This window comes from Ursus maritimus, unplaced genomic scaffold, assembly GCF_017311325.1.
Source record: "Ursus maritimus isolate PB19 unplaced genomic scaffold, ASM1731132v1 scaffold_9, whole genome shotgun sequence".
NCBI classification, from domain to species: domain Eukaryota; kingdom Metazoa; phylum Chordata; class Mammalia; order Carnivora; family Ursidae; genus Ursus; species Ursus maritimus.
In genome coordinates this window covers 70,118,981-70,146,905 of record NW_024427107.1, presented here as the reverse complement: position 1 = coordinate 70,146,905, position 27,925 = coordinate 70,118,981, and the positions used below count along the sequence as shown (strand labels likewise).

The following is a 27,925-nucleotide window of genomic DNA, read 5'->3' as shown; positions in this document are numbered from 1 at the left end:
ACATGGAGAATGTATCTTAAATGATCAGAAATGCATTTTTCGTAGTTTCTGTTTCTTTCTGTGTCCTCTGCAGTGAGTTAGTTATTCTCTGTAAACAGGAGCTTAGCACGATGGGCAAAAAGGGTAACAGGGAAGTAGAGATAGTACTAAAAGTATGATGAATTTGGAAATGCTCCTTTAAAAAATTTTACTGTTTCCTTGGATATCCTTTTTCTTGGATTGCAAAAGCCAAGCAAAATACTAAGCATCTCCCTTATTCATCCATTCATTCATTCAGAGGAGTGGTAAAGTCAGCCTAAGGGAAATGACTTTTGAGTTGAATTAGAGAGTAGGAAATTGTCTTATAGAAAACATGGGGGGAGCATTCTAGGCAGAGAGCGTGGCTTGTTCTGAGTTTCATAGGCATGAAATGGCATCTTGACTTTAAAGAAATGCCAATGGCTTGATTAGCTGGAGAAAGCATAGGGTACAGGGGGGGAACAGTGTCAGAGAATGAGCTTTGAAGTGGTAGAGCCCAGAGAATAAGGACCCAGAGAATAGGGGCTCAGAAGCCTTCTTCAGACCTTAGGTTGTATCTTGTAAGCCTCGAGGAGGCACGGACTAGGCAACAGTAATATGATCACAGTGGCATTTTTGAGAATACTCCTAATATTTTAAGCATGTCCTTTTATAGTACGTATAGTGTACCATGCACACTGTCTTGACTACTTTACAAAAATCATCTTTGAAATACAATGATCGTAAGAGATGGGTCCTTTTATTTTCCCATGTTTATGGTGAGAAAACAGACTTACTGAAAGTTTAAGTACCTTGCCCTAGATCTCTCAGCTAGCAAGTGGTAAAGCTAGGATTTCAATCCAGGCAATCTGGCCAAACAGTCCATGCTCATCATCACCATACTAATCTACTCGGACCACAATACAGCACAATAAGTAGTCTGATTGAGTTAGACAGTTAAGAAGACAGAAAGACTCCTCCTCAAAGGATTTACCCTGAGAAGTTCCCACAGTTCCAGTCTGCTCCTTAAGGCTCTTGATGTCATCTTTTGTTTTGCTAAAACAAAAATGAAAACAACAACTTGGATCATGCGCTGTGAAGCAGTGATGATGTAGGAATGAGTCACTTACCTTGTGAGTGAGCCTAGCCAGCCACCTGCCTATCTGTGTTCACAGCTCTGTTCCCTGCTCCTTGCTATATACACCTTCTAGAAGGAATTGCATCTTAGAATAGTTTTCCTAAAGGACCCTCTCTGCAGCCCTGTGAACCCATAAGACCGCCTTTGTTCTTAAGAGGATTATAGACACGTTGAAGAATCCAAGCACAAATATATGAAAATTAAAATGATGAGAAAAGTCCCAAGACCCTAAGGGAATGGCTGTGGTTACGTGGTGATTTGGACCATAATTGCTCTTGGGTTCAGAAACCTTTATGGAGCTTGTTTTGCCAGTACAATCAACAACACCGAAAAATCACTGATTCTTGAAGGTTGCTGGGATCAGGCTGACAGTCATAAGAAAAGCCAAAAAGAGGTGCTTAGGTATAGGTCAGTAAGGCCGGATTTTGTCAGAGGCTACAGTAGTAGCCCTTGGGGTGAGATCAGCAATACATTGCTCATTGATTTATGTCTGTCCTTCTGTTTCCTTTTATTCTTTCTGCTTTCTCAGGGGCGCGCATATTGTCCTCGAGAACATATCTTCACAGTACCCATGTGTCGCCCTGATGTTGGCTTTGCACAGGACGACAAACAGCGATGGCCTTGTGGGCCACCTCGGGAGTGTTTAATGACCTATGCTTTGTGCACACAGGAGGATTCACATTTCCAAAGCCACGCTGGACTGCCTCAACGGCGACTATAACGTGGAAGAGGGTCATGGTAAAGAGAGAAACGAATTCTTGAGGAAGCATAATATTGAGACCTACTTGATTAAGCAGCCTGAGGAAAGTCTGCTGTCGTTGCCCGAAGACATCGTCAAGGAGTCGGTGAGCTCCTCAGACAGGAGAAACAGTGGGGCAACATTCACAGAAGGATCCTGGAGCCCCGAACTGCCCTTTGATAACATAGTGGGGAAACAGAACGTAAGTCCTGGCTTCCTTCTTCCGGTTAGCCAAGAATGCATGCTCGAGTGCACCCCCAACCCGGACGCCTCAGAGAAAACCGATTCATCTTTAACTTTCTCTCTGCTGAGCACCATAGTTGCAAATGATTAAACATCTCTCCTCAGGACAGAATTAACCTATGTATGCGATTTTAGGAAATACCAGAAATATCACAGGTTCCCAACACACCTCTCTCTCTCTCTCTCTCTTTTTTTTTTTGACCTAGCTGAAGATAAACGTCATGTGAAAGTGGATTATAATCCCATCCCCCCGCCCCCACCCTGCAAAATCACTCATGTTGGGGAACCTGGTGTGATGAAACTAGCAAGAAAAGTAGAAGATCAAGTCCATGAGAATGCCATTTCTTAGGTAGCTGGCAGGCCAGGAGTTCTGAGTTGCCCTCTGAAATTTAAAATCAGGAGGGCACTGTTGATCTGGGAATATAAAAGCAGCCTGAGTGAGGCCAAGGGTGAGTGTGAGTGCTTTGGGCAAAGCCTGCAACTTCAAAGCTGCCCACATAGTTCTATTCCTATTTAGTGTGGATTTGCATCTTAAATGAGGGATAGGGCTACAGAGTCAGTATGTAGGTATAAATCACCAATAATCAGACTGTTTTAAAAATTTATCTTTTCCAAATACCAGAATCACACTAAATCCAATGAGATACTCAGACTCCGAGATGCGCTGGAGAAGTAAGGCTGATCAGGGAGAGAACCAGAGGGATTCAGAGATGCTCTTGTCCCCCAGCGTGCTTGTGCAGAGCCTGGGCAAAATGACCTGCTCTCCTAGGAGTTTACTTTTTAACCCTTTAGGCCAAGCACAGATAGTCGAATTCATGTAAGTTCATGGTGTAACTCCACCATACTTTTTTAAAGAAACAAAAGAAGCCAATATATAAGACTTAGAAACAGTTTCCAACAGGCTCCCGAGCCAAGCAAAGCTGAAAGCAGTGTGAAGCGTGTCCACAGCTTTATGAGGATATAAATGGGTTAATTGTCCTCATCTATGGACCTGAACTTTTCTCATTAACTTGCAGATAAGACAAATCTATCTGCTTAAGGACATTTAAAATGGAGCAGGTTAAATTGTTGAAAGCCTTCCCTCTTTCTTCTGCATTTGAAAGATGGATGTGGGGTGCCCCAAGGCCAGGTTGGCCTGTTTCTTTCCAGTTCTGTGTGAAGAAGCTGTGGAACAGTCCATGGACCAGATTCCACTGGGGAAGGGCGTAGGTCCAGCTAAGCCCGCATGCCCTGTAAGAGTCTACCTTTAGGTCTTCACTTGTCTTTTGTGAGTGTTTAATTTCCCCCCAAATTCTATGTCCACACAAGCCATCGCTAAGTTCAGTGTCTACTTCTTTCCATCCTTGGATTGGTCTGCATGGTACAGTTTGCTGTTATATAAAATAATGGTCTTGAACACTTATTGCAGTGAATGCATGGCCAGCCGACAGTGTCATCCCTGCTCCCTCAGCCTGTTGTTAGCTTGAGCCTGAATGCCGGTTACTGAGAGGAGATGTGTGCCTCACGCCAGATACCTCAGTAATTGCATAAATTTATCTCTTGGTTTTCATGTTTCTCTTTTTCCTTTTGATCATCGCATTTGAAAAAAATCCCTATTTAAGCTGATTGTAGAAACTGGGAAAATTCCTCATTGTTCTCACTAGTGTACCTCACCTGGCCACTAATAGTTGAGAACCAAGACGAGACAGGTGGAGAGACTTGGTTTTCTTTCACGATTGAGCCATCTGGTAAAATTGGATAGGAAAAGTGGAAATATTTTCTTTGCTGATTTCCTAAAGATATTTGCTGGTGTCATGAAATCGTTGGGATGACATGTCATTATCAGTCAAAGATTATGAATCTCTGTGTTTAACCATACTGCGCATTTCTTGTGATGCCTGAGTTTTGCCTGGATACGACCCATCTGTGCCATGTTCAGCATGAATAATCTCAATTCATTGTGATGCCGTCAGACCTACAAGCCAGTGAATGTGTATTGATGTTTGTAAATAACCCAGTGGAAATGACCGAATCCATGGAAATGTCCACAAGCTCTCGAGTTTGTACTTAGGCTTAGCTCTAGAAATCAGTGAGTCGTGTGTGTGATTCAGAGACAGGACGTGCACCTAGAAGAGATCAGGGGCGGTCTGGCTGAGCCCGCATTCTGCCAGACCCCCAGTCGGTTCCACAGACAGTCCAGACCATCTGAGTGTTTGCATAATGCAGATAAAACATACTAATGCTTCACTGGGGGTAGTTTCCAGCTAAATTGGCCAGATGTTCTGGTGTCTACTAATTCATAATGTGTGCTTAGAAATAGTGTTAATGACATCAGTGTGCTGAGCCCTAATCTGTGCTGTGTAGACAGCAGATGTCCAGATAGTTACATTCGCATGTATTCATTCATTCGATAAAGATTAATTGAGCATCTATGAAATGCCAAGTACTGCTAGGAATGAAAGAGAAAGGGAGACCGAGGAAAGATACACTTTAGAGGTCAATTCAGTCAGTGGTTTAGATGCATCAGGAAGGTGGGAATTACGGATTTCACTTACTCACTTTGTAGTCCGCAGTTAGAACACGACCTGGTAAATAGAAGGGCTCAGTTACAGTTTGTTGAATGAGTGAATGAATGAAATGATAGCTATAGGTGGCGAGGGAGAGGAACCAGTCAAGTTTGATGTCCAGGTTTCTTGCTTGAGTGACTGGGTCAATGGTCGATCACTTTGGGTGCCTTGTGAACAATGGATTATAGGGGCAACAATGGATTATCAGACAGACTGCATCTTAGACTTACGATTTACAAGAGGATACCAAAGGGCGAAGCTTTCATGTCGCTGTAAAAAGTATTGTGTGAGGTCATTGATAATTGTAACTTGATTTTTACGACAAGAAATAGGCCAGGGGAGGTGCAATTGCTCTTTCAGAAGCAAGCCCCCTCTCAGAGCCTGGGGTCTGTCCTCAGATATTTTGACATCCTCAGCCCTGTCCCATCCATCCCTTTCCCATTCACCATGGCATCCCGATCGAGACAATTTGCTAATACTCCTCCAGGCTTTTTAGAAGAATCACCTGGGAAAAAGTACACATTTGCCACTTCATTGTATATATTAGTCATTTCTTTTTTCTTTTTTTTTTTAAGATTTTATTTATTCGACAGAGATAGAGACAGCCAGCGAGAGAGGGAACACAAGCAGGGGGAGTGAGAGAGGAAGAAGCAGGCTCCCAGCGGAGCAGGGAGCCCAATGCAGGGCTCGATCCCATAACGCCGGGATCACGCCCTGAGCCGAAGGCAGACGCTTAACTGCTGTGCCACCCAGGCGCCCCTATATTAGTCATTTCTACACGGTAGACTGACTTTGGCCATCATTGTTAGCATGAAAATAATGCAGGCCCTGTGAAGATTGAAAACATAGGTAGAATTTCTGAACGAGAATGCGCTTCATTGCTGAGGGTATAGTTAAATAGCCACAGCATTACTAATGCTAACAGCAGTCAAGAGTCTGGGGTCGGGTACCATGTTGGGAGTGTTGTTCCTATCCTTTCCATTTAATTTCCATCCCAACTTTACAGGGTAAGTGTGATGTGCCTGTTTTACAAATGAGGAAGTTGTGATTCATAGAGATTAATTAATTCCTCAATAGAGATTAATTAATTCCCCAAAGGACATGTAACCGGTAAATAGCAGGACTGCAATTATAACCCAGTTATGTCGGATTCCAAAAGCCACATACTGTCCGTCAGGCCACACTGCCTCTCCTTTTGTGGCCTGAAGGTGGATTCTGGGTGTGTACCTTCTACTTTGTTTCCAGATCCATTGGTCAGTCTCAAGTCAGTGTGTGTGTGTGTGTGTGTGTGTGTGTGTGTGTGTGTGTTTACCCTCTAAAGATGGGCCACCACTGATATTTAGGAATTTTCTGTGAAAGCTCCAGGAAATGACCAGATTTTCCTCCAGCTTGCCGGATGTACTGCTTAAGGGCATCTTATCCTATGAGTGTCCTGATGTGACCCCTGTTTGCATCGCAAAGGTGAAGCTAGGCAGCCTGCCATGTCTACCTCGTGATACAATGACAACCCACCACTTGATGTAGTCCCACTTGCATTGGAGAATGTTGAGCCCAGGAGACAAGGAGATGTGGAAGGAGTGGAGCCGGCTGAGCTCGAAGCAGGACAAAAAACCATAGTGGGTTATTATGTCTTCATCAATCCCAGCTGGGACTTTTCTTAGATCCTGCTCTCTGTGTCCATAGGGAGAAAAGAAAGAATTCTCATGGGATTGCCCTGCTGATCAAAACCCTCACGTTGACCTGATGCTAAAGGTCACAGATTCCTCATACTCAACTGGTTAGTCCTGTAGGCTGTGAGTCTCATGATCTTAGGACAGATCTCTGCAGGACCCAAAATTTGTCCAAATGAGAGTGGATAGGGCCTGAATGGGGACTCCAGAGAACCAAGATGGAGCCCTGATTGCTCCACTTACTACCTTAAGGCCTTGGGCTGCCACTTCCCACCTCTGAGGCCGTTTTCTCATCTGCACTGGGGCAGGTCTGCCTGGAGGACCCCTTCACTTCCTTTCAGCACTGATATTGGCCCATTCCATCTCTCAGCCGCGGACACATGCTGGGAGCCCGTGGCTGTACTGGTGAGTTACCCACACTTCAGAATCCCACCTTCCAAAGCCCAGGAAACACATATTCGCTAGGAAGCAATGGGGACACCTGCTGCTTACAGCTCTGCCGGTATAGGATGGCAGTTTAGCGTAATTTTCATTCAGTGAACTGTCTTAAAACATCCATATCAAACTCAGCAACAAGTTAAAGCAAAAAAACTGACAAGGTATTTGAGGTAAATCTTACCTAACCAGACAATGCAGTCTCCGCCTCTCTCAGCACTCCGGATCGGCTGAGTTTTGATTATATGATATAAACACCCAAACGTCATTACAAACATCATCACACTTTGCCTTCTTTCGGCGTCCTGCTTTCAACATGATCATTATATTCTGTTGAGTAGTATTGATCCCTGGGGTTTGGTTTCTTCACTCCAGTTTCTGCCCCTAAAGGGCAGGGGGCAAAGTGGCCGGTGCTTTTTGTGCATACCAGTGTCCACAAGAACTCCCTAAAATCACGTTCATTTTACCTCTATCATCCACCTGATGATAGCACGTCACTCTCCATCAAGATGTTCATTGGTTCGCTCATTCAGTCATTCATTACTCAGCTGCTCGTTGAGTAAAGGGCAGGTGCCAGGCACTGTGCTGGGGGCCGGGGAGAGAGATGAGAGAGGAGGTCCAAGCTCTCAATGACCTCATTGTCCCTGGGATCACCACCAGGCCAGCTCAGTGTGGACTTGCTATCCTTATAGCAGGACAGCGCGAGTAAAGGATGGAAAATAGAACCAGGGTAACTGGGGAAGACCTTCCCGAAGAAGTGACTATGAAGCTGAGATCCCCAGACAAGCAGGAGGTAGGCCAAGGGGGAGGGAGCAAGACCCCAGGAGGAAAGGGATGACAAGGCCACCATCCGGGGCTTGAGAAGAAGCACCTGCTTCCTCCCCACCCCACCGCCGAGAACTCTGACCTGAAATTCCCACACCTGAAGATGCCTGAAATACTGGGTGTTGTTTTTAAAGAGGAAGAAGGTGTGTTCTCAGACCTTGCTGCTTCTGTGATAAGCTGCCGAATATCTAATTGTCCATATTCAATCTCGTATGCAGGAAATCACAGGCGGATTTTTCTCCTTCCTCAATGTATTTTTAACCATTTTAACATCAGATTAAGTCTTGATGTTCACTGGATGGGACATCTGCAGGGTTGGGGGGCAGAGAACGTGGAGGACTTTGTCTGTTTCCTGCAGTGCGTCTGCACTTTTCCCGTAACATGGCTTTTTCTGACAACAGATCTCCCCGGGCTCTCCTTAGCCCTGACTCAGAAGACAGCCTCTGAGTTGAGCCAGGGAGAGTCATTAGAGGGGTCTGGTTTTTCACTCTCTTCAGACCGGCAAGTGGATTTGAAGCCTTTGGGGAGCGTTGAGTGGATTAAGTAGGCAATTTGATCCATTAACTTTGACTAACCATCCTTCTTTTCTGTGAAGTTCCAGAGCTAGAGGAAGGTGGGAGAGAGAAAGGTAGAGGTGAGCTCGTGGCTCAGGCGGGATCGCAGGCCTGCAAATGTGCGTTGGTTGACAAGTGTACAACACACGGCCTATGCTTTCCCGATAGTCAATACATGGCTGAAATTTTTCTAAACAAACTGGCTGGACTTGACCTTCACCAGGAATTGACTCGTGGTTCAGGAAGTCACAAAAGTGTGGCCTGACGAACGAGAACCAGTGAATGCATGGTATCTTAAAGAGGGGAAGGATGTATGATATTTTAAATATATGAAGATAGAGAAGGAGCAAAAATCTGGATTTTTTCCCCCCTGATTCCTTTATATCCTTGAACCAGGATCTGTTTTATTAACTTTGGTGCTAGTTGGCCAGTGACTGGGATAAGATTCCTCAGTGTAAAATGTCTTCATTGAGTTACGTCAGATTTTTTCATCTTTTTGCCACCAAGGATAGTTTTTATTATTTTGACCCAGTGCAAGGCATATATATGAAGGTTTTTCTTTCCACACAAAATTGTGTTTGATGTGAATGAGCTTGCATTCCGGCTTTTTAAAGCGATTGGGTACCATGTGACATAGCCCATCACCCAGGCTGAGGCTCTGCCCAGGGAGACGTGGGTTGCCACTGTCAGGTCATTTCATTCCAGCCCAGGGCAGACACTTGACATTTCTGGTGGCCTCGACAGCCTCATGTTGCTATTCGTGCATGTACTTATTTTGTCTTCATTTTGGGTCCAAAAGGTGTTGCCCTGCCTGGTACTTTCTTGGGTTTTGATGGGACTTTTTGAAGGGTTTTCTCACATCTCCAGGTCCCAAACTACTGTTGTGAATTTTGCGTTAGGAACCTCTAGGAGGTACCATTGTGTTTTTCCTACTCTGCGACATTTTTAGTCCCCAGAAGGATCTCCCGCCATGACACATAAGGGTTTTGCAGACATCGTATGTGGCATCACCCACTCAGGACTCGTATCTCAGAGTGACGCATTCAAAAACAAACATTGGCAATAGTAATAGCCCAGAAAAGCTAAATTAATGAGACAATTCCAGCAGAAAAGTGTATGGCAGAGGAGTTAAGAGGAAGTAGAAGACACAAAGTCCCAAAGATGTAACACGACCTGAGTAGCTTCTATTCCTGGTTCTGTCCTGCCATATCTGATGAGAAGTAAGAGAGGCTGGGTTCTTAAAGGTCAATAATTGGTAGTTCCATTGGAACCAAATTAAGGAAGACATCAATAACTAGATTTAATTAACAAATGGCAGAAAAGAGCCTGAAAAAAAAAAACCTCAGACAGATAGACTCTTAAAAACACCAAGCATGAGTCATTTATCAGCAACTCACATTTATAATACTGATTTCCTATTCCCGAATAAAAAGAGTTACCTCAGAACTTTACAAAAGATACACATTTTGGTAATGCTTATATCTCAATTCTCTTCAGGTTTCTAAGAACACACAGACACTCCACCCACAGACATGACCCACCCCCCACACACTTCCATTTTCCCCTGTGGCATGGACATTTCTGAAAAATCTACATCTTAGATGTTCACACACACACACACACACACACACAGCCGACTAACTTAGGTCTTGATATGTTTGTTGATTCATTTCCTGAGCTGAAAGTATCCATTTTGCTAACCCCAAAGGTCACTGGGTCGGTGGGTAGGGGTTACCTCTCCAGCCGCAGCCTAGTTGACATTTTGGTCCAGTTATTCCAGCGTTACAAGTCCTTTGATCGCGCCTGCCCTGTGGCCCTATACACAAACCATTAAGGTGTCTGTCTTCCCAACTCATGAGTCATGTCCTGAGCAGGAATCCTCCCTCCCTCCCTGGGCGCACCCCATCCCTCTCACTCATGTCACCCTGACCCTGAGAGGAGGTTGGTGCCGGGGTTTACGTATGTATTCCACACAGCACAATGGATGTGATATTTTGAAAGCTAACACTTCGATGGGCAGCTTGCCTCAAATCATGTGGCTTCAACGTGGCCACATCTGAGTGGTTGGGCCACGTTCTGTGTCAGCCAGTTCTAGAGACGCGTAGAGCCTCTTTCTGATTAAAAATGGCCCAAATGTATAGCGATTCAAGCACAATCGTTCCAATCCTGAGATGAGCATCTTTCTGAGAAACTCGAAGGATAATCAGAGTAGGAGATCCTGAATTAGTAGAGGACCGGCTGGACAGAGCCAGACAAGCTTCTCAGGCAAGACAGAATCGGTGTCAGACACCACTTGTCCTGGGTTAACGTGGCTCTGAGGTCTTAGGCCAGAGCTTGGGAACAAAATCTGGGATGCTGGCGATTGCGTCTGTGGGCGCTGAACCCCCTTATCCAGAGAGCTCTGCCCCATGACCTGGATTTGGGGTTGGCCTGGAAGTTCAGCCACAGCTGACCATTTGCCCACACCTCATCCAAAGAGAACCAAAACCAGTGAGTGTCCAAGACCATGAGCCTCCAGTAGGATAAACTGAGGCAAGGAGCAAAGCATTAAATGTCAGGCAAAGCACACTGGGAGGAGAGCTTAGCATGCCTGAGATCTAAACCCCCAAATGAAGAAACTGTCTTAATGATCTGGCTTATCCATTTTAGTTGAAACGTCAAGAGTGAGGCTGCGGGCTTTGTATACGTAGCAAATTCTAGAAAATTATTCTTGTAGGATCTACCAGAAGCAAGGGTACCTCCCACATCATTGTTTTATTCTCTTAATCATAAATTTCAGGACACAAAGTGACAAAGGCCAATGAAAGAATTTCATAAACTTCAGTTCCTTATCAAATGGAACGTCCAGACAATATTTGCAAACTTTCAGTTCGGCCTAAAGCTGGAAAGCAATGATTGTCCAGAAAGTCTAGGCCCCAGACTCATGTCTGAGTGCTCATGACTGAGGTTTGGGAACCAAGTTACACTTGGTTGTTGGAATCCAGCATAGGCTGGCTGGAAAGTTCTGGATTATTATTTCAGCAAACAGAGTTCTGTCCCCTTGTTATTTCATTTCTTGGAGCAGAAGCTAGGAGCTTATGAAAATTAATGAAACCTCTTCTCATAGTGATACCACATAGACCTCTCCTGCAAGAAGATCTCACTGGCCATTGTTTGGCTTTGTTTGGAAGACAGAGTATGGTGGCATAAATATCCAAACCATAAAAGAGAAGTGAAGTGGTAGCCCTAACTAAAGCGCCATCAGACACATAATCTGAACGAGAACCTTCATTTTCTCAGCACAGACGGGAAAAGCTGTGGCAATCTTGACTAACACACCTTGCTTACGGAAGATGGTCCAGTTCGCTAGCACGAACATTCCTGTAAGAAGGAAGTGTTAGCAGTGGGTTCCAGGAAGCCCCATAGGGATATTTTCCCAAGGGCCCCCCAACACAGTACTTACCCAGATGCCACTTCTCTAAGTGGCCCCTTACCAGGAAAACGTTATGTACCACACCCAAGGAAACCTCTGCTCCCCTGTCCTTAGATTGGAGGGGGGAAAATTGTGTCTTTTTCAAATGCAACAACAAACGTTACCCCTGAGGCCCTGAACGCAAATCATCCTGGATTAGATCACCTCAAAGCTTTCCTAAGAAGTGAGCTTTCTTAAGGAGAACAACAAAAACACACACAAAAAACTTTCCTTCTTAAAAACGGTAGGCGCTTTCTCTTCTAGGGGTGGAATTGGGGTTTTAACAAACAGAGAAGAAAAAGAGCTCTAATGTGTGCGGCTCGGTGCTTCCTCAGGCGACGTGTTGGTGCCTGGCCGTTTCTCCTCACGTTTGCCTGGTTGTAGGACCCGGGAAGTGGGGTCGGAACTCAGTGAGGCCGAAACCTCTGCCTTTTGCACAAATCAAAGCGTGGAGCTGGCAAGTTTGACCTGAGCCGCAGAGGCCTCCCGGGCAGGCACAGGGAGATGCGCCGGGGAGGCGACGCAGGGGCGAGGCAGGAGTTGCCTGAGGAAGCCTCGGCCCTGCCTGCTTCTGAGTGCAGGAGGCAGTTCCAGCCTGAGCCTGGAAGCGGGCAGGGTCTCGGGAAAAGAGAAGGCATCCCTGCACAAGAGGGGAAGGCCCCGAGCCTGCTGGACTTGGCATTTTCTCTGGGTCTTTCCCCGATCAGCGACAAGCTGGCCCACACTGTGGACCCGATCACAACGGCCTACAGCTGAATCTCAAGACTGCCGTGTCCAGCTCCCAGAGGCGCTCTCAGGATGACTTCAGCCTCCACTCCAGGCTGTCTTGTGGCAAACCGTCAATCTGACATGAACCCAGGCTTTGGTCTTTGTCGTCTGTGACCTCTGGTGCCTCAGCGGCCAGCCCTGGGAGGTAGTAAGGGGGAGGCGTTCTCTGGATTCCAAAAACCTGGATAAAACCTCATGTTGACAAGTACCATAAGCCTGCCTTTCAAGGCTCTTGCTCTTGGCTGGAATTCGAGTCAACTGTGGGCTAATGCCTCTTGCCTCCTGCTGATCAAGTACTAGGCGTTTGATTGGTAGAAAAAGAAACTACGTTTTATTTAATAAATACAATTTGTTCAACAGAATCTTTCCTAATCGGAGTCCACTTGGGAGAGAATAGGAAAAAAGTAACAGGACTTTTTTTTTTTTTTTAAGATTTTATTTATTTATTTGACAGAGATAGAGACAGCCAGCGAGAGAGTGAACACAAGCAGGGGAGTGAGAGAGGAAGAAGCAGGCTCCTAGTGGAGGAGCCTGATGTGGGGCTCGATCCCAGAACGCTGGGATCACGCCCTGAGCTGAAGGCAGACACTTAACCGCTGCACCACCCAGGCGCCCCAAAAGTAACAGGACTTTTGATAGCAAGAGCTCGGAAACAATGCCCTTATAGGTGCTCTGTATAGTTTCTCAACCTTATAGCTAGTCATCCGCGCATACATGCGTTCGCTTCTCACATATTTATTAAGAACTTGCCAAACGTGCTAGACACTCAAGATTCAGTTATGGATAAAACATGGTGCCTGACCCTCAAGGGGATTATAGCCTAGAGGAACAGACTAACACACAGTCAGGCAACCCCCACACATCCCAGGAACTGCTGTGCTGAGAGTAAGTGCCGGCTCAAGCAGGCTTCCTGGAGAAGGTGATGTCTAATTGGTGTTTAAAGTAATGGTAGGGTGTGCAGTTTAGATGCTCCATGTTCGCATGCATAAGATAGAACGGGTTGAGTAATTGTTTCGTAGGTCATATTATGGCAGGTGTCTGGGCTCTAGCACAAGGTCAGATGTCATTTGCATTGGGTCTGATTTCTATACACCAGAAGGGGGGACACATGGAAGTTAATAGGTTCTTACTCAGGGATCAGGTCCCTAGGTAGAAGTTGTGAACAAAAACGGGGAAGAACTTCAGACCAACGTTTCCCAAATGGTATTTCATGGAACATGTAGAGGTGATTCAAGCAAAAGAGCATTTTGTGGTTCTAAGTTTGGAAAATGCTGAGTTTTTAAAAAATCTCATTTTTGCAGAACTTACCAGTACCTTCATTTCAGTAACGCATACTATGAGTCGCTCAACAAACACATGTGAGTGACTACGATGGCAATGAACAATAATGGATCCATATTTCCTAAACTGATTGGTCCACAGAACCATTTTGTAAAGAAGCATCCGTTCATTCCCTCTGTTCTTTGAACATGTTTTTTTGGAAAGGAGTTAACTAGGAGAATTAGTGATAACCTCCCCAGATGGAACACTGCAACTACGTCAGCAGATTTGCAGTGTCTCCAGAGATGCTTTCAAGGGTGTTTTGCAATTGGAATATGTGATCCATAAGAGCTAGAGTGTTTCTGACTCAACAAAACTGGATGTTTCTGGAGAGTGCACCTTCAGCCGGATATCTTATTGGGAAGGATGTATTTGGTGCCACAACCTGATGAAGGAATACCAAAGTTCATGGCCATCCATGAAGTGAGACGACAATAGGAAACATAGATTTTCACTGTGTATGTCATATAAGATAATTCCCAAAGGAAAGTCATGGGCCAAAACCAGATGGTGAGTTTGAGAGGATTTATGGCTTGCCCCACCCCGTTCAGATGCAGTTCACGAACATATACCTGGGACCTGTGATGCTGAGTTTCACCCGAACCCCCAGATTCTCAGGCAGACACTGTGATCAGAAAGTTGGGAGCAGGGACTCTGGGTCTCATCTGGGCTTTGATCTGTCTAAAGTGCCTATGAGTAAGGAGGTCATTAAAATGCATCTGGAGTGCGTGGATCTCGGTTAGGATAAATCTCAGGGCTGAGGGGCCTTTTTGTGAAGGGACTCATGTATGGGAGGCCAGATCAGCAGCACCTTTGATATTTCCCAACATTGCTGCTCCAGTCGGACCTCCCAAACATCTGGAAATAGCAGCTAGCGTAAATAAATGAGTATACCCACTTATGATTGTATATAAGCATAATACGTATTTCAGTTATACATTGAAGCATATATTCAGATATAGGCATTCAATTTTGTGTGTATGTATGTGCGTGTATGTGTGTATATGTATGTGTATATGGGTGTGTATATATATATTTCTATTATTCTCGGGCATTTCCCATTTCCTTCCATTTCATCCATTTGTTTTGCTATCACTAGCCAACTGCTTAGGTTGTTTACATAAAAGAACAATCTCGACATTTAGCATGTCAAGTGCAGTTGGAATCCTATTTGAAAGCTTATGCTGTTTTTTAATATGATCTTAATCTTGCTTCCACTGCAGCTGTCCATCTCAAAAAGAGAAAAAGGCATATTCTATTAAAAACAATTGATTCCATAATGACTCTAAATCTGCAAATGAGACCCATTACCCATTTCCCCAGTACCACTTACCAATGAATCTCTGTGAAGGATCCGCGTACAGATTTTTGGTGTTGGCCACCGTATCCCACTTGGTCAAATCTTAGTGGTCATCACTCATGGAGGAGGAGAGGTAAACCAGATCACATCAAACCACGGTCACCCCCAAAGCCAGCCGTGCTTTGCAGTGGTGCATGGGGAGGGGTGAGTGAAAGCAGATGGTTTCCCTCCCTAATCCCAATGCACTTGATTTCTTGAGTTGATGCTGGTCTTCCCTGGAGTGTATACACCCTGAAGCTCTGAGGGGTGTGCCAGGGAGATTGCTGGTCAAACAGCAGGTAGGATGGTCATATGTCATTGACAAATGCAATAATCAGGAAAGGGTCCACTGAATACTGATGACTGCAATAAAATCCTAAGGATATACCTGCAAAGAAGAAAAATAATTGCCTGGACAAGAAAAGAGTTATCTAGCACAGCCTCATTGACATGTTGATACAAGGGCTCCTTCCCAGCTCTTAACTATCGCCTGGTAGCAATGATGAAAAAGAGAGAGGTGCTTCCCTACTTCTCTTTCATTTGAAGGAGCCACACAGCTGGTAGAAATTTGGGGAGGGTAGGAAAGCTCTGACAGGGGACTGGACTGGTCTCTGCCTTCAGAAGTGGCCAATGGTCCAGGCAACCAGGAAGCAACAGGTATTGCTGGTTTTTGGGAGGACTGCTTGTAGACCAGAGCCGATCTCTCATGACATTTTCACCAGCCCCGATGAACATAAAAATGAGCAGAATTATCCATTAATTTAAATGCATCCAATGTAAAGGACTGTCCTTTGTTTCGAGAGTATAGCATTCTTGTTGAAAAAAATGCCCTTTATTTTGTGAAGTGGTGGTCCCATTAGAGAGTTGTCATGGCACTCGTGGTTGCTGTTGTAATTTATATAATCAGTCCCAAAAATATTTTTTAAGTTCCCCTTCTTTGTGAAATCCAGAGATTCAAGAGCCAGTGAAGGCATGAGGGACTGATAGAATAGGTAGGATCAATTTCGTTCCAGGAAGGAAAACTGTGAGAACAATAAAAATGGCAGGGAGAGAAAGAAACAGCCAACGATGAATGTACTGAGCCAATATTTAGCTGATACCACGTCCAGCTGTTCGACCCCAGCTCCAAGCACTTGCTGGGGGAGCATCCTGGCATCTCTAAGCCAGAGGGTAAAAGTGCGTGCCCAGACAACAGCAGCGTGGGAATTTTCTCCCCTCCTCTCCAAGATAGAGAACTAAATCTTGTCATTTTCCAAACTGTATAGTAAGCATTTCTGCCCAAGAAACCAGTGGGGGATGAACAGTGTGGCCGACAGCGTAGATGCCTTTGCCTTCTGAGATGCTGTTGTAACAGCATTTAGTCCCAGGGGCTCAAGCCCTCTGGCCCTGCATGGTTCCTGCTGTTCAATTTTCTGGAACATTGGTCCCTGCTTCCTTCTCCCTGCTCCAGCCCTCCTCCTCACCTCTCATCCTGCCATTCCTCCCCCTAACATCTATCTTTTTCTCTGCAGTAGCCTCCTTGGTATTCAGAGCTGAAATTAACTGCTTCAGTGTCCTACGAGCGTGTACTTTACTTTCTTATGTTGGCACCTGCAACTCCATCCTTTATCCTGGGGCTGGAGAAAGGGTTTCAGTAAATTCTACTGGTGATGAAGCCCTATTACAGAATTCCTTAGAGACCTTGAATTCAGGTTACATTAAATATCTCCATGAAAGTTAAAATGAAGAGTCTCACAGTACCAGAGGAAGAATCCTTATGGAATGGGCAAGAAGTTCTCCATGAGCTCAAAGCCCCTGACTCTGGCTCTGCAGTCAGAGGATCTGACCTGACCGTAGCTGAGCTGATGGCTCTCGAACACATGTCTCTGAGGCTCAGGGATACATAAAGGGTTCGGGCAAGAGGGCATCCCACGTGTTCTGTGAGCTCCCACAGGCTGCCATTTGATGGCTCCAACCCCTGATCGCAGTCCAGTCTGTGGGCAAAGTGTGGCCAGGCTGGGAGGCTGGCAGAGAAAAGCAGATGCAGTGAGCATGTCCAGAGACAGGGAGTTTTCACTTCCCAGCTCTACAAACGCACCGCACCCTGGACCTCTCCCTGGGGAAATCTCCTGGAGGAGGAGCTGGGCATCCCTGTCCCCATATCCCTTTGGCTCCAACTCCCACTGTTTTGTCAAAGCAGTTGTCTTAAATTGGAGCTGTGAGCAAGCATGCATTTGGCTCGCTCCAGCCAGTTGGTGTTGTCACCTGCAGCTGAAACAGTGGGGGACAGAGGCCCCCGTGTCACACCTGGCGGATCTTCACAAGCCAGTGCTGTTGCTGCGTCCACGTGACCAACCAGGGTGGTCGTGCCTTTCCCCAGCTCATGCTGTTTAATCCCTGGGAAATGGTGAGAGGCTGCAGCTGCTTGCATTTTTTTTTGCCTAAAAGAAATGAAGCCCATATATCTATATGAAGATATAGATATATAATGATTAATGGGGGGAAAATATTTGCGAAATGCAAGAATCTAACAATCTTCGAGTTTAAGGAGGAGATCCTGGCACGTTTGGCTCTCCATCCACGAGGAATGCCAAAAACAAAACAAAACAAAACAAAAATGCAAGCCCTGGGTCTCCCAGTCTCTCCACCACCATTAAAGGAAAGACCACATGAAAGTGTGGACTCTGCTTGGTGGGAGATGATCATTTCTGTGGGCTTTTCAGCTACTTTACTTTCTGTAATTTCTGGTGGTTCTCTTTCTCTCATACCAGCCATGTGCCTGGTTAGAGAAAGGGTCTTGATTAACGTCTGCAAGCCAACAACTCTTTAAATACCTGAACCAAAGGAATTCAGTGCACCTACCTAGAGGAAAGGCAAGTGTCCCTCTTGATGTGATATTCTGTGTTTCTCTGAAGCAAATGCTAACTGATCGACTTCTGTAGGTTTCACTGAATACGACTGCATGCATGGAGTGCTATTACTGTTTGCAATGCAACCTGATCTAAAAACATTGCATTTCTTTTTAATCCAAAGGGGACTAGCAGGTTTATTGTGTTTGCATGTGCTTTCCCCCTAGACTCTGGCTGCCCTAACAAGAAATTCAATAAATCTACTTCCAAACCATCTTGCACAAGCTTTGCATGTCCAGTCTGGGCCTGAGGAAATTAACAAGAGAATAGAACATACCATCGACTTGCGGAGTGGCGATAAATTGAGAAGAGAGCATATCAAGCCATTCTCACTGATGTTTAAAGACTCCAGCCTGGAGCACAAGGTAGAGCTGGGTCTCCACAGTGGCTCTTTTTCTGAAGTTACTTGTAAATGTTCATGGGACCAGAGAGAGAGCCCCGGGGCTGCGGTGTTGGTTGGTGTGTTTATCGTTTGGTTGGTTGGTTTGGTTCGGTACTGTCGTTTCTTTTTCTCTTTGCAAATCATGAGTGGACTGAAGGCTATGAACGGAGATGCTTGTTAGAGGAAGAGGGCCTCAGCTTTGCTCTTTAAGGAGAAGATAACTAAAAGAACAGAGGCGTTCACTCGACTTTGAGATTTTTAACCCTAAGGGACATTAGCACCCACTTGCTTTTGCTTTTAGGAGAACTCATGTCAGTTGCAACCCTTGGCACGTAATGTATGAGGACGCCCAGTAACTGGACGCAAGCATTAGTGATAAACTGCCTTTCTTAGATTACAGACACCTCTTCTCCCATTTTCCAGTTGTCTGCTGGCTCAGAGGCCCCCTGATATAGGCGGAGTGGAAAGGAGATGGGTGCTGGTGAACACTGGATTGGAATTCCACCTCTGCCACTTCCTTGCCATGTGACCTTCAGAAAGTGAGGTAGCCTCTCTGAGCATGAGCTCCTCAATGCACAGTGAGGATCATGGACGTGCCTCCCACTTAGGCTAATATGAGAGGCTCCAGGCAATGCCTTGATTAGGTTAAGTGTTGAAAAATGGCAGCCATCACCCTACTGACGATGACGTTTTCCCGCGCCTCTCTCCCGCCCTAGCTCTAAACTGTAAAGGGTGGTGGGGAGGCAGGCGCTGTCCCTGCTTAACTGGGCTGCTTTTCTGCACTGATGGAAACTGACAGACCTTCCTTGACTGAGCACAGGAGGTGCTTGGCCTCTGCAGGAGCCTCGGGCAAAAACAGCAGGGAATTTGAAAGCAAATTTCAGGAGTTTGATCCGATACTCTGCAAAGCTCCAGTGAGCAATTTTTTGTTACTTTGCTCAGCTGCCTGGGACATTCTGCTTTCCTCGATTTGGAGAATTCACACGTCTGTGCACATGCACCATTCCCAGTGAGTTTCTGTGATTAGCTAACTAAAGGTTGCAAACTCCAAAATTAGTATCTTCGCCTCTAGTTCACAACTTGAAATGGATTGTGTCTGTGTACTAACAAAAAGAGAAGAAACATTTTGTCTCACTCAACACCCTTCCCGCAAATAGCAAGTAGGCTTTTCTTATTTGTAATATATTTAAGGGGCTTAAGGTCCAAATTAAATTCATTTTCTTTCCTGGTTGCCACATTGAAGGAGCTAGGAGGAGCCAGGTGGTCTAGCAAAGAATCTTCTCAATTAGCCTGGGTAAATACCTATGTCCGGAGCTATACAAAACCCTTTTGTTCATTTTTGCTAAAGATGTATTTGTGTTGCTAATGACCTGACCCCTGCACACTGTAGATAATTTCTAATGTGTTTTATTCCGTGGCGTCTAGATCTCTTCTACGGGACCTGGTGTTGGAGCAGGAGTGGACCTGGGGGGTGGGGGTGGGGTGCACAGTGTGTCTGAGGTTGATTTCTGGGTCCAGGAGAGGTTCTTCTAGAAAAAGCAAAGGGCAGCATCCTGAACTGACGTGTGGGGATTTGCCCACTGACTGTCCAGCAGCCTTGCACTATCCAGTGTGGTGGACTCTGCCTTGCATGGGTTCTGCCAGGTGAGGCCAGTGGGGCACATCAAAAAGCGTTCCCTCCCCTCCTGTCGCAGAGGCACTCCTCATGGACTCTTGCTCTGAGACTCTCTCTAGGGGCTGCATTACTGTGGAGCAGAGAACGTATAATAAGTATTAACCATTAGGTATTTACCAAATACCAAGCACTATTCTAAGCTCTTAGCACAAATTCACTAACAATGACAGTGTAAAGTAAGTGCTCTTATGAGCCGCACTTTATACTTGATGAAATGGAGACAGAGAAATGATTAGGTGGCCCGCCCAAACCACCTGTCAGTAGAGGGGCTTCGATCTGAGCCCTCTGTGAGCCCCCGGCCACTGCCTGGTCTGTTCACCACAGACCTCTCCCAAGAGTCCTGGGGCTTGTTCTCTCCCAGGCCCTTGTATAAAGACAACAATCCTGTGTGATCTGCATTCTTTCCTCTTGGAACTCTGGGTGGGGTGGGAGGCAGGGGGCAAGAGGTTCTGGCGAGAGAGTAAGTAGGAAAGAGTCCTGAAGCCTCAGCCGAATTAACACAGTGTCTTCAAGTCCATAAGGTTCCAGAACTGGAGAACAGTATCGCTGTGTGTCTACTGTGTTCACCAGTTTATTGCATCCTTAGAGAGTCACTACTATCCTGCTTACAGAAGAGAAGACAGCCGTCTAGAGGTTAAATAGAGGTCATAGATCTCAAATCTGGCTGCCATATCCCATTGACTCTAAGGTACCGTCAACTGTGAGATGCCCCATTTTCTCCGCAGCACTAAGAAAGAAAAACCCAGTATGGGGAGTCTGGAAGGAACTCCCCCCGATAAGCTGGGCTTACCCCTCGAGGTAAGGTTGGACAGAAAAAAATCCCACCCAGCAGATAATCCCCACCCCCCCACATGCCCATCCCCTGGGATTAGTTAGCAAAAAAAAAGGAGCTCTCCAAGAGGTTAAACTCCAGAACGGAATCCACATCGCCTTGCTGCCTGATTGCACACCCTGAATGTGGTCTTTAAAAAACCTCAGGCAGGGAACTGGATGTGAAGTGGTCCTGGGTGGATGTTGCCCCCTGCTGACCAGCAGAAGCAATCACAAACCTCTCAGCTTAGGGCTTTAAGACTCCACTGCGAATAAGACGTGTTCTGGTTTCAGACATGTTAGAAAGGGGGGGGGGAATTGGGCATCTTAGGATTGTTGTAACATATACAGCATTTGTGACTCCAAAGTCCTCTTTCCTCCCACTGCCCTACCCTGCTTTTGGGGAGCAAGTGTGCACCCTAAAAACATGTTTTCGGAAAGGAAAGCAAGAAAGGGAAATGCTGATTTTACCTTTGGAACTTTTGTGGGGAAGGAAAGGCTTCATTCTGTTTGAACGATAAGAAGAGGTGTGAACAAGGGAACGCCTTCCCCTCTCTTTATAGTGAGGTAGAGAACGAGAACGTCAAAGCTCCTTCGAAAGGTCGTTCAGACATTTCCTGATCACATTGGCTGATAAAAATGGGCACCTCTACCAACAGTGTTCTGTGAAATAGGACTTTTCTGTAGCCCGAGGTGTTGCACAAAGACCTGAACGAAGGCTCAGGCTGAAGAGAAGTTCCGAGGAGACTGTCTTGACTCCTGTAGCTGATCTCGGGGTATTTGTAGAACCCGGAGAGCCAGAACGCATGAGTCAGTACTGTTCTCTTAGCAGTGGAGCTTCTGGAGAGAAGACTGTGAGGTTCTGATCGCGTCCTAGCATGTCATTGCATGGTGGCACAGACACACACTCGCTCTCACACACTCACACACGCTTACACACTTATGTGCACGCACACAGTGTCCTGCACACTTGCACACTTACACATACACTCACAACACACGCTCGTACAGTGTCTTGCACACTTATACACCTACATACACACTCTCACTCATACATAGTCTTTGCACACTTATGCACTTACACATACACTCTCACATACACACTCGCAGTGTCTTGCACACCTATACACTTACATATACACTCACACACATATACACTCGCACACTTATACACTCTCACACAGTGCCTTGCACACCTATACACTTACATATACACTCACACACTCACACTTATACACACTCACACAGTGTCTTGAACACTTACACACTTACATATACACTCTCACACACACACGAATCTTTGGAGTTAAGCTTCGGAGCAGCATGCTCGTGACTCGTGGTGTCATCCACGTTGGGCAGCACGTGTTCACTTCTCTCTCTGGTCCTCTGTTTCCTCATCTGTGACGAGAGGGTCAAAGAGCCCCTAGCATCTTTCAGCAGTCGATGCCATGAGCCCCTGAATTCCCTATGACCATGGTGACCATATGCCCTGGTTTGCCCAAGACATATATTTTCTTTTTATTCTTAAAGATTTTATTTATTTATTTGAGAGAGAGAGAGCCCAAGCAGGGGAGAAGGGCAGAGGCAGAGGGAGAAGCAGGCTCCTGCTGAGCAGGGAGCCCGACATGGGACTCGATCCCAGGACCCCCAGGATCATGACCTGAGCTGAAGGCAGACGCTTCACTAACTGAGCCACCCAGACGCCCCACGGCATTGATTCTCTCAATGTGATTATTAGTAGCACCTCCCTTCACTTTCAAAACTCACCGGTGTGGATAACGAGAAACATACGGCAAGCCGGGGCTTGGGCCTCAGCCAGGTTAGAATCCATGGTTCTTAGCACCTCTAGTTCCCAGCATCCCCCGGAGGACTTTCTGAGCCGACCTCTGGGTAGGGTGGGGGTCATAATCCAGGCATCAAAGGTCCCCTCCTGGTCCTCCCAAATTTCCCAGAAAAACCCTCTGCCCTTCTTTAGCCTCAAGCTAAATCCTTCCTAAGACAGCTTACAGATCTCAGGAGCAAACAAAAATTAGAATTATGGTAAAGGGAGTAGAAACGTGGCGTGTTTGTCAAAGACTGTAGATCATATTAGATTTTTTTCTTTTCTTATATGTGAATTTTTCTTATAAAAAAATGAGTGCATTTGCACTAACAAAAGTTTATGCCAAGCATATAAGACAAAAAGAAGAAAGTAACATCTCTTGGGACCTTACAACTCAGGGTAACCACTGGGAACATTTTGGCATCTGTCTCCCTACACCTTCATGATTGCAATTCTCTATGCTTATCTGTGCGATTTTTTTTTTATTAAAATGGGACCATTTTGTACAGAATTATTTGTGACACAGTGTTAAGCACTCTTTGCTTGAGACTTTTCCTGTATTATTAAATATGTAGTTACAAAAAAATTGTAACTACATACTACTTTATTGCATGTTTTAACCATTTTTGGCTTTTTCCCCCCGTTTTTCACTCTTATAAATTATAAACTGCATTGCAGTAACCACTGTCTTAGTTAAATCATACACCCATGCTTAATTCTTTCCTTAGGAAGAAGATCCTAAAAGTGGCTATAAGAGAACGTACGTTTAAAAATACTTGATGTATGTTCCGAAATTGCTCTCAAAATTGTGTTTATACTTTTAAATTGCAACTTTGATAAGAAGCAAAGTGTCACTTCTATTTTTTTTAATTATTCTTGAGTTTGAAAGTCTTTCAGTATATGTTTTTATGTTTTGGTCTTTCTGGTTCTCCGTTTGTGATTTGCACGTTCATCTCTCGTTGTGGTGCTCACCTCAGTATTATTGATTTCTGAGTACTCTTTACATATATAGTGAAAGACTTAACCCCACAACACTTACAGGAAGAGGATACTTACCAGCCTCCGGTCCTCATTTCTCTTTTAGGACAAGACTCTTAATTTGTTTATTATTTGTGAAGCTTAGGATGGGGAAGGCAATTAATTACAATTACTTATGGATGTTTCCAGGCCAAATAAACCAGCCCAATACCTGTAGTGCCTGAAGAGAGCTCAGTCACATAGGGACACATACTTGGAGGGACTTCATTAAGCTTACTGTTCGAAAAAACTCGAGCATCGCCACCTCGGAACGAGTCAACTTCCTCATCGCGAGTACAGATCAGGCTATGTTTAATATATACTCCAGAATTGGTTTATGAGAATTTATGCTTCTTTTTTTTTAAAAAAGATTTTATTTATTTATTTATTTATTTATTTATTTATTTGGCAGAGATAGAGACAGCCAGCGAGAGAGGGAACACAAGCAGGGGGAGTGGGAGATGAAGAAGCAGGCTCATAGCAGAAGAGCCTGATGTGGGGCTCGATCCCACAACGCCGGGATCACGCCCTGAGCCGAAGGCAGACGCTTAACCACTGTGCCACCCAGGCGCCCCTGAGAATTTATGCTTTTAATGTGAACATGTTAGGAGGCTAAGTATTAAAATCAAACCATATCAATGATGACTAGATTTCCTTCTCTTTTTCAATGTTGGCATCTTTTCGCTAAATGAAACCTTTTCCTTTGAGAAAAGGCCTCCTTATGTGATTGTGAAATTTTTAAGTGATAAAAAACCTCTTTGTCCTAGGCTGATATTTTTCCAAGTAGAAGATGATCTGGGGAGCTTGTTAAAAATACAGGTACCCATCACTCTATCCCCAAGATTCTGATTTTCCAGGGGGACCTACATTTAGGATTCCAGGATTCCTTTTTCCCAAGTTGGTGTCCACCCTTCTCTTTCCTTGACTACACGGATTTGGGGTTCTCACTTGCCAAACACCCCCAGAGATCAGATTATATCAGAAGGTCCTAGATCCAGACTGGATGCCAATATGGCCTCGGGCAGGCCTAGAGAGGATATCTTCATAAGGCTCATAGAGTTCCTAGGAGATCAGACTCTGGAGTCAAGCAGACCTTGTTCAAATCCCACTTTGGAAATAGAAGTGAGTGCAAAGAATGATTGATGAATTTACGGGTCGTTCGTGGATGCTGACACGTCGAGAGCCTTCCATCACCCAGGTGGACATTCATATGCCCCCTTTATCTCACAAGTGTCTGGTTTTTGTTAAACGGCAGAGGAAGAATATACACTTGATTACTGGATAGACATGCTTGAATCCAGTTCCTACCAATTACTGAGTGGGTGACACAGGACAGAGTGAGCTCACTGAGAAGATGATGATCAGAATACCTGCCCCTCACTGGGTTGTTGTGAAAATGGTTGACATAATTCTCATGGAATAGATATTTGAATAAATTCAATAGTTATTCTTTTCCCTTTCCTCGTGATGAATCCTATGTCAGTCCACATCGGGGTGAGGCTAAACCCTCACTTAACATAAATCTCACACTCGTAGAGTTTCCATAAAGAAACTACGTCATTAAAAATGGTGGGAGGAAACAGTGTTCCTGTGGCTGGTACACCAGGGTCACGGCCTTCGTAAATACACAATCACATAGGTACATAAAGGTGCTCACTAACCAAGTACCCACCTACAGCCCATTGCGGGAGGCCTCCCCAGCCCTGCCTTCCGGCCATTAGAGCACAAGCAGTGGGCATCTTGGCCCCCTGGGATGTATTTACATACGTAAGCGTCATTCAGTTGTCTTTTCTCGAAATGATTTTATTATTCCAAATTCTCTATTAATCACCATCTTCCAAATAAGATGAGAAAGATCGACTCTCTTTAAGGGCATGTGGTGTTTGATCGTCCCCAAAGGCCATGCCCTTCTTCCTGGGAGACCAAGCCAGCTAAGGAGTTTAGATGTCACACATAGGTCTCTCTGTGCTCCTGCATGGACTGTCCTTCTGTCCATGCTCGTGATCCCTGGGAAGTCCCTCAGGCCCAACACAGAGTATTTGCTACATACTGACTGCTTCAGACACAGACCGGGGCAGGTGCTGTCAGAAGACAGAAAGACGTGGCTTCCGTTCCCTTCGAACTTACACTCCAACTTGTGATCTGGGGCAAGTCATTGAACTTCCCATCCCCGCAAGGTCGCCGTGCAGGTGAAAGGCAGATAACTCTTAGGAAGTCCCTCGAGACAGCGGTGTTGCAAGGACACCGACATTTGTTGATCGCTTGCGACTCTATCAGGCTTATCTACCATAAGCATGTTACGTTTGCTACGTCATTTAATTTTTACAACAGTCCTTTCGTGTAGCTACTAGTTTTACTGTTTGATAAATGAGGGAGGCTTAGAGTTGGAGTAACTTTCTCAAGGCTCAAACATGTAGAAGACAGCAGAGTAGGGATTCGAATCTGACTCTTTTCCCAAAACTCAGATTTTTTCTACCACACTTTGCAAGATCTTATTGTTTTCAGGGTGTCTGCTTTTCGTATAGTTGGAATGGTCTTGAGGATGAGGCTGGTGGGGTGCACAGGAGACATTATAGAGCTATGCATGTGACAGATACCTTGGAGGCAGAAAAAAAAGCAAAATTAAACCATGAAAATTTCTCTCATCCCTTGTTTACTACCCCCCTGCACATACCCATGCACAAGCACAGATATGTACACATGCATGCATGTAGACACACGCATGCACAGACAAGTACACATGCACATGTGGACACACCCATGCACATACACAGACACGTACACATGTTCGCACATGCACAGACACACGTGTACACATGGACACATGCACAGACATGTATGCATGCATGTAGGCACATGCACAGACATGTACAATGCATACATGTATACACTCATGCGCTTGCAAGACATTTATACATGGATACGTGTACACACACCCATGCACAGACACATACACATGCACACAAAGACACATGCACAGACACACATACACACATGGACAAGCACACCCATGCACAGACACACACACATGCACACATGCACACACAGACACACACATGCACAGACTGCACATGCATGCATGCACATGTGTGTGGGTGTACAGACATATACATGTGCACATGTATACACATGCATCTGCACAGACAAGTCCACGTGCATACATGTACACACCATACACGTGCATAGACATGTATACATGCATACATGTACACGTCATGCACACACATGTGCACAGACAGGTACGCACACATACATGTACACACAGAGACACATGTATACAGGTATACATGTACACCCACACACAGTCTGTCACATGTTCCTGGCGGCACCCAGATACAGCAAGGACAACCCCATCACTCTCCCTGTCCATGCACCTGTGAAAACCAGTACCGGACTAAGCAGATGTGTGAGATAGCTCTAGCTGAGGGCCTTGGGGCTGGGCACGCTGAGCCCTCGAGTTGCCCCTGAGCAGTGTATCCAGACAGAAGGCTGGGTGGTGGGAGCCGTCGAGGAGCGAGCTGTGAGAGCCAATGGTCTGAGAGAGCAGGCAAACTGGACAAGAGCCACCTCACAGGCCAGAGGCGCGTCAGACAAACCCGAGGGTGAGGTTCATCTTCACACCCAAGTCAGCCATCAGCTCTCGGCCACTTCCTAGGTAGTAATAATAATACCTGTCATAGACAGTACTTGCAATGAACCAAGTTTGGTGCTGAGTCCTTTCAAAACATTCTTTTGACATTACTCTTTTTTCTGTCAGCAGCGACATAAAGAAAGGCCTTGTCACACAAGGGAGCCTTCAGATAATCCTGTGGCTGAGTACAGGTGGTTCTTCTCTGCATTCCGAATTTCTCTCAGTTTCCTCTAGCCTTTATAAAGAAATCGAAGTTAAGTAAGGGCTTGAAAGAGTTCTGGAAAAATGCATCATAGACTTTGACATTTCTTTTTCTTTTTTTCCCCCCACTCCTGTTGGAGTTATGACAAGTGGAATGACATCATTAAGGAGGACTTGTGGCAAAGCCAAGAAAGCTAGGCAGATGAATGAATTTTCTAATGGATTAGGATGTTGGACTCTGGAATTAGGTAATGAAACAAATTTTTTTTCTGGAAGATGTTCAGAATTTGTTGAACTATTCTGTTTCTTATTTAGGTGCAGAGAGGTAGGAACCTGGAGCCTGACCAAATGGTCTCAGGTCTTCTGTCTTATTTTTCTGAATCAGATACTTCCTGATCATTTTCATGACCTTCTTTTTTAAATTATTTTTATTTTTAAAATTTTTTTACTATTTATTATGATTATTATGTTCAG

The 27,925-nt window shown here is 45.2% G+C and overlaps 1 protein-coding gene across 1 annotated transcript in view; it reads left to right on the top strand.

Annotated features, from left to right (window-relative positions):
- ADCY8 (adenylate cyclase 8) overlaps positions 1 to 27,925 on the top strand; it is a 224,618-nt gene that overhangs the window by 119,158 nt on the left and 77,535 nt on the right. Inside the window, exons 7-8 of the mRNA XM_040626047.1 lie at positions 1,806 to 2,076; positions 18,081 to 18,278. Of these exons, the coding sequence (XP_040481981.1) occupies positions 1,806 to 2,076; positions 18,081 to 18,278 (469 nt within the window). The remainder of the gene's footprint in view (positions 1 to 1,805; positions 2,077 to 18,080; positions 18,279 to 27,925) is intronic.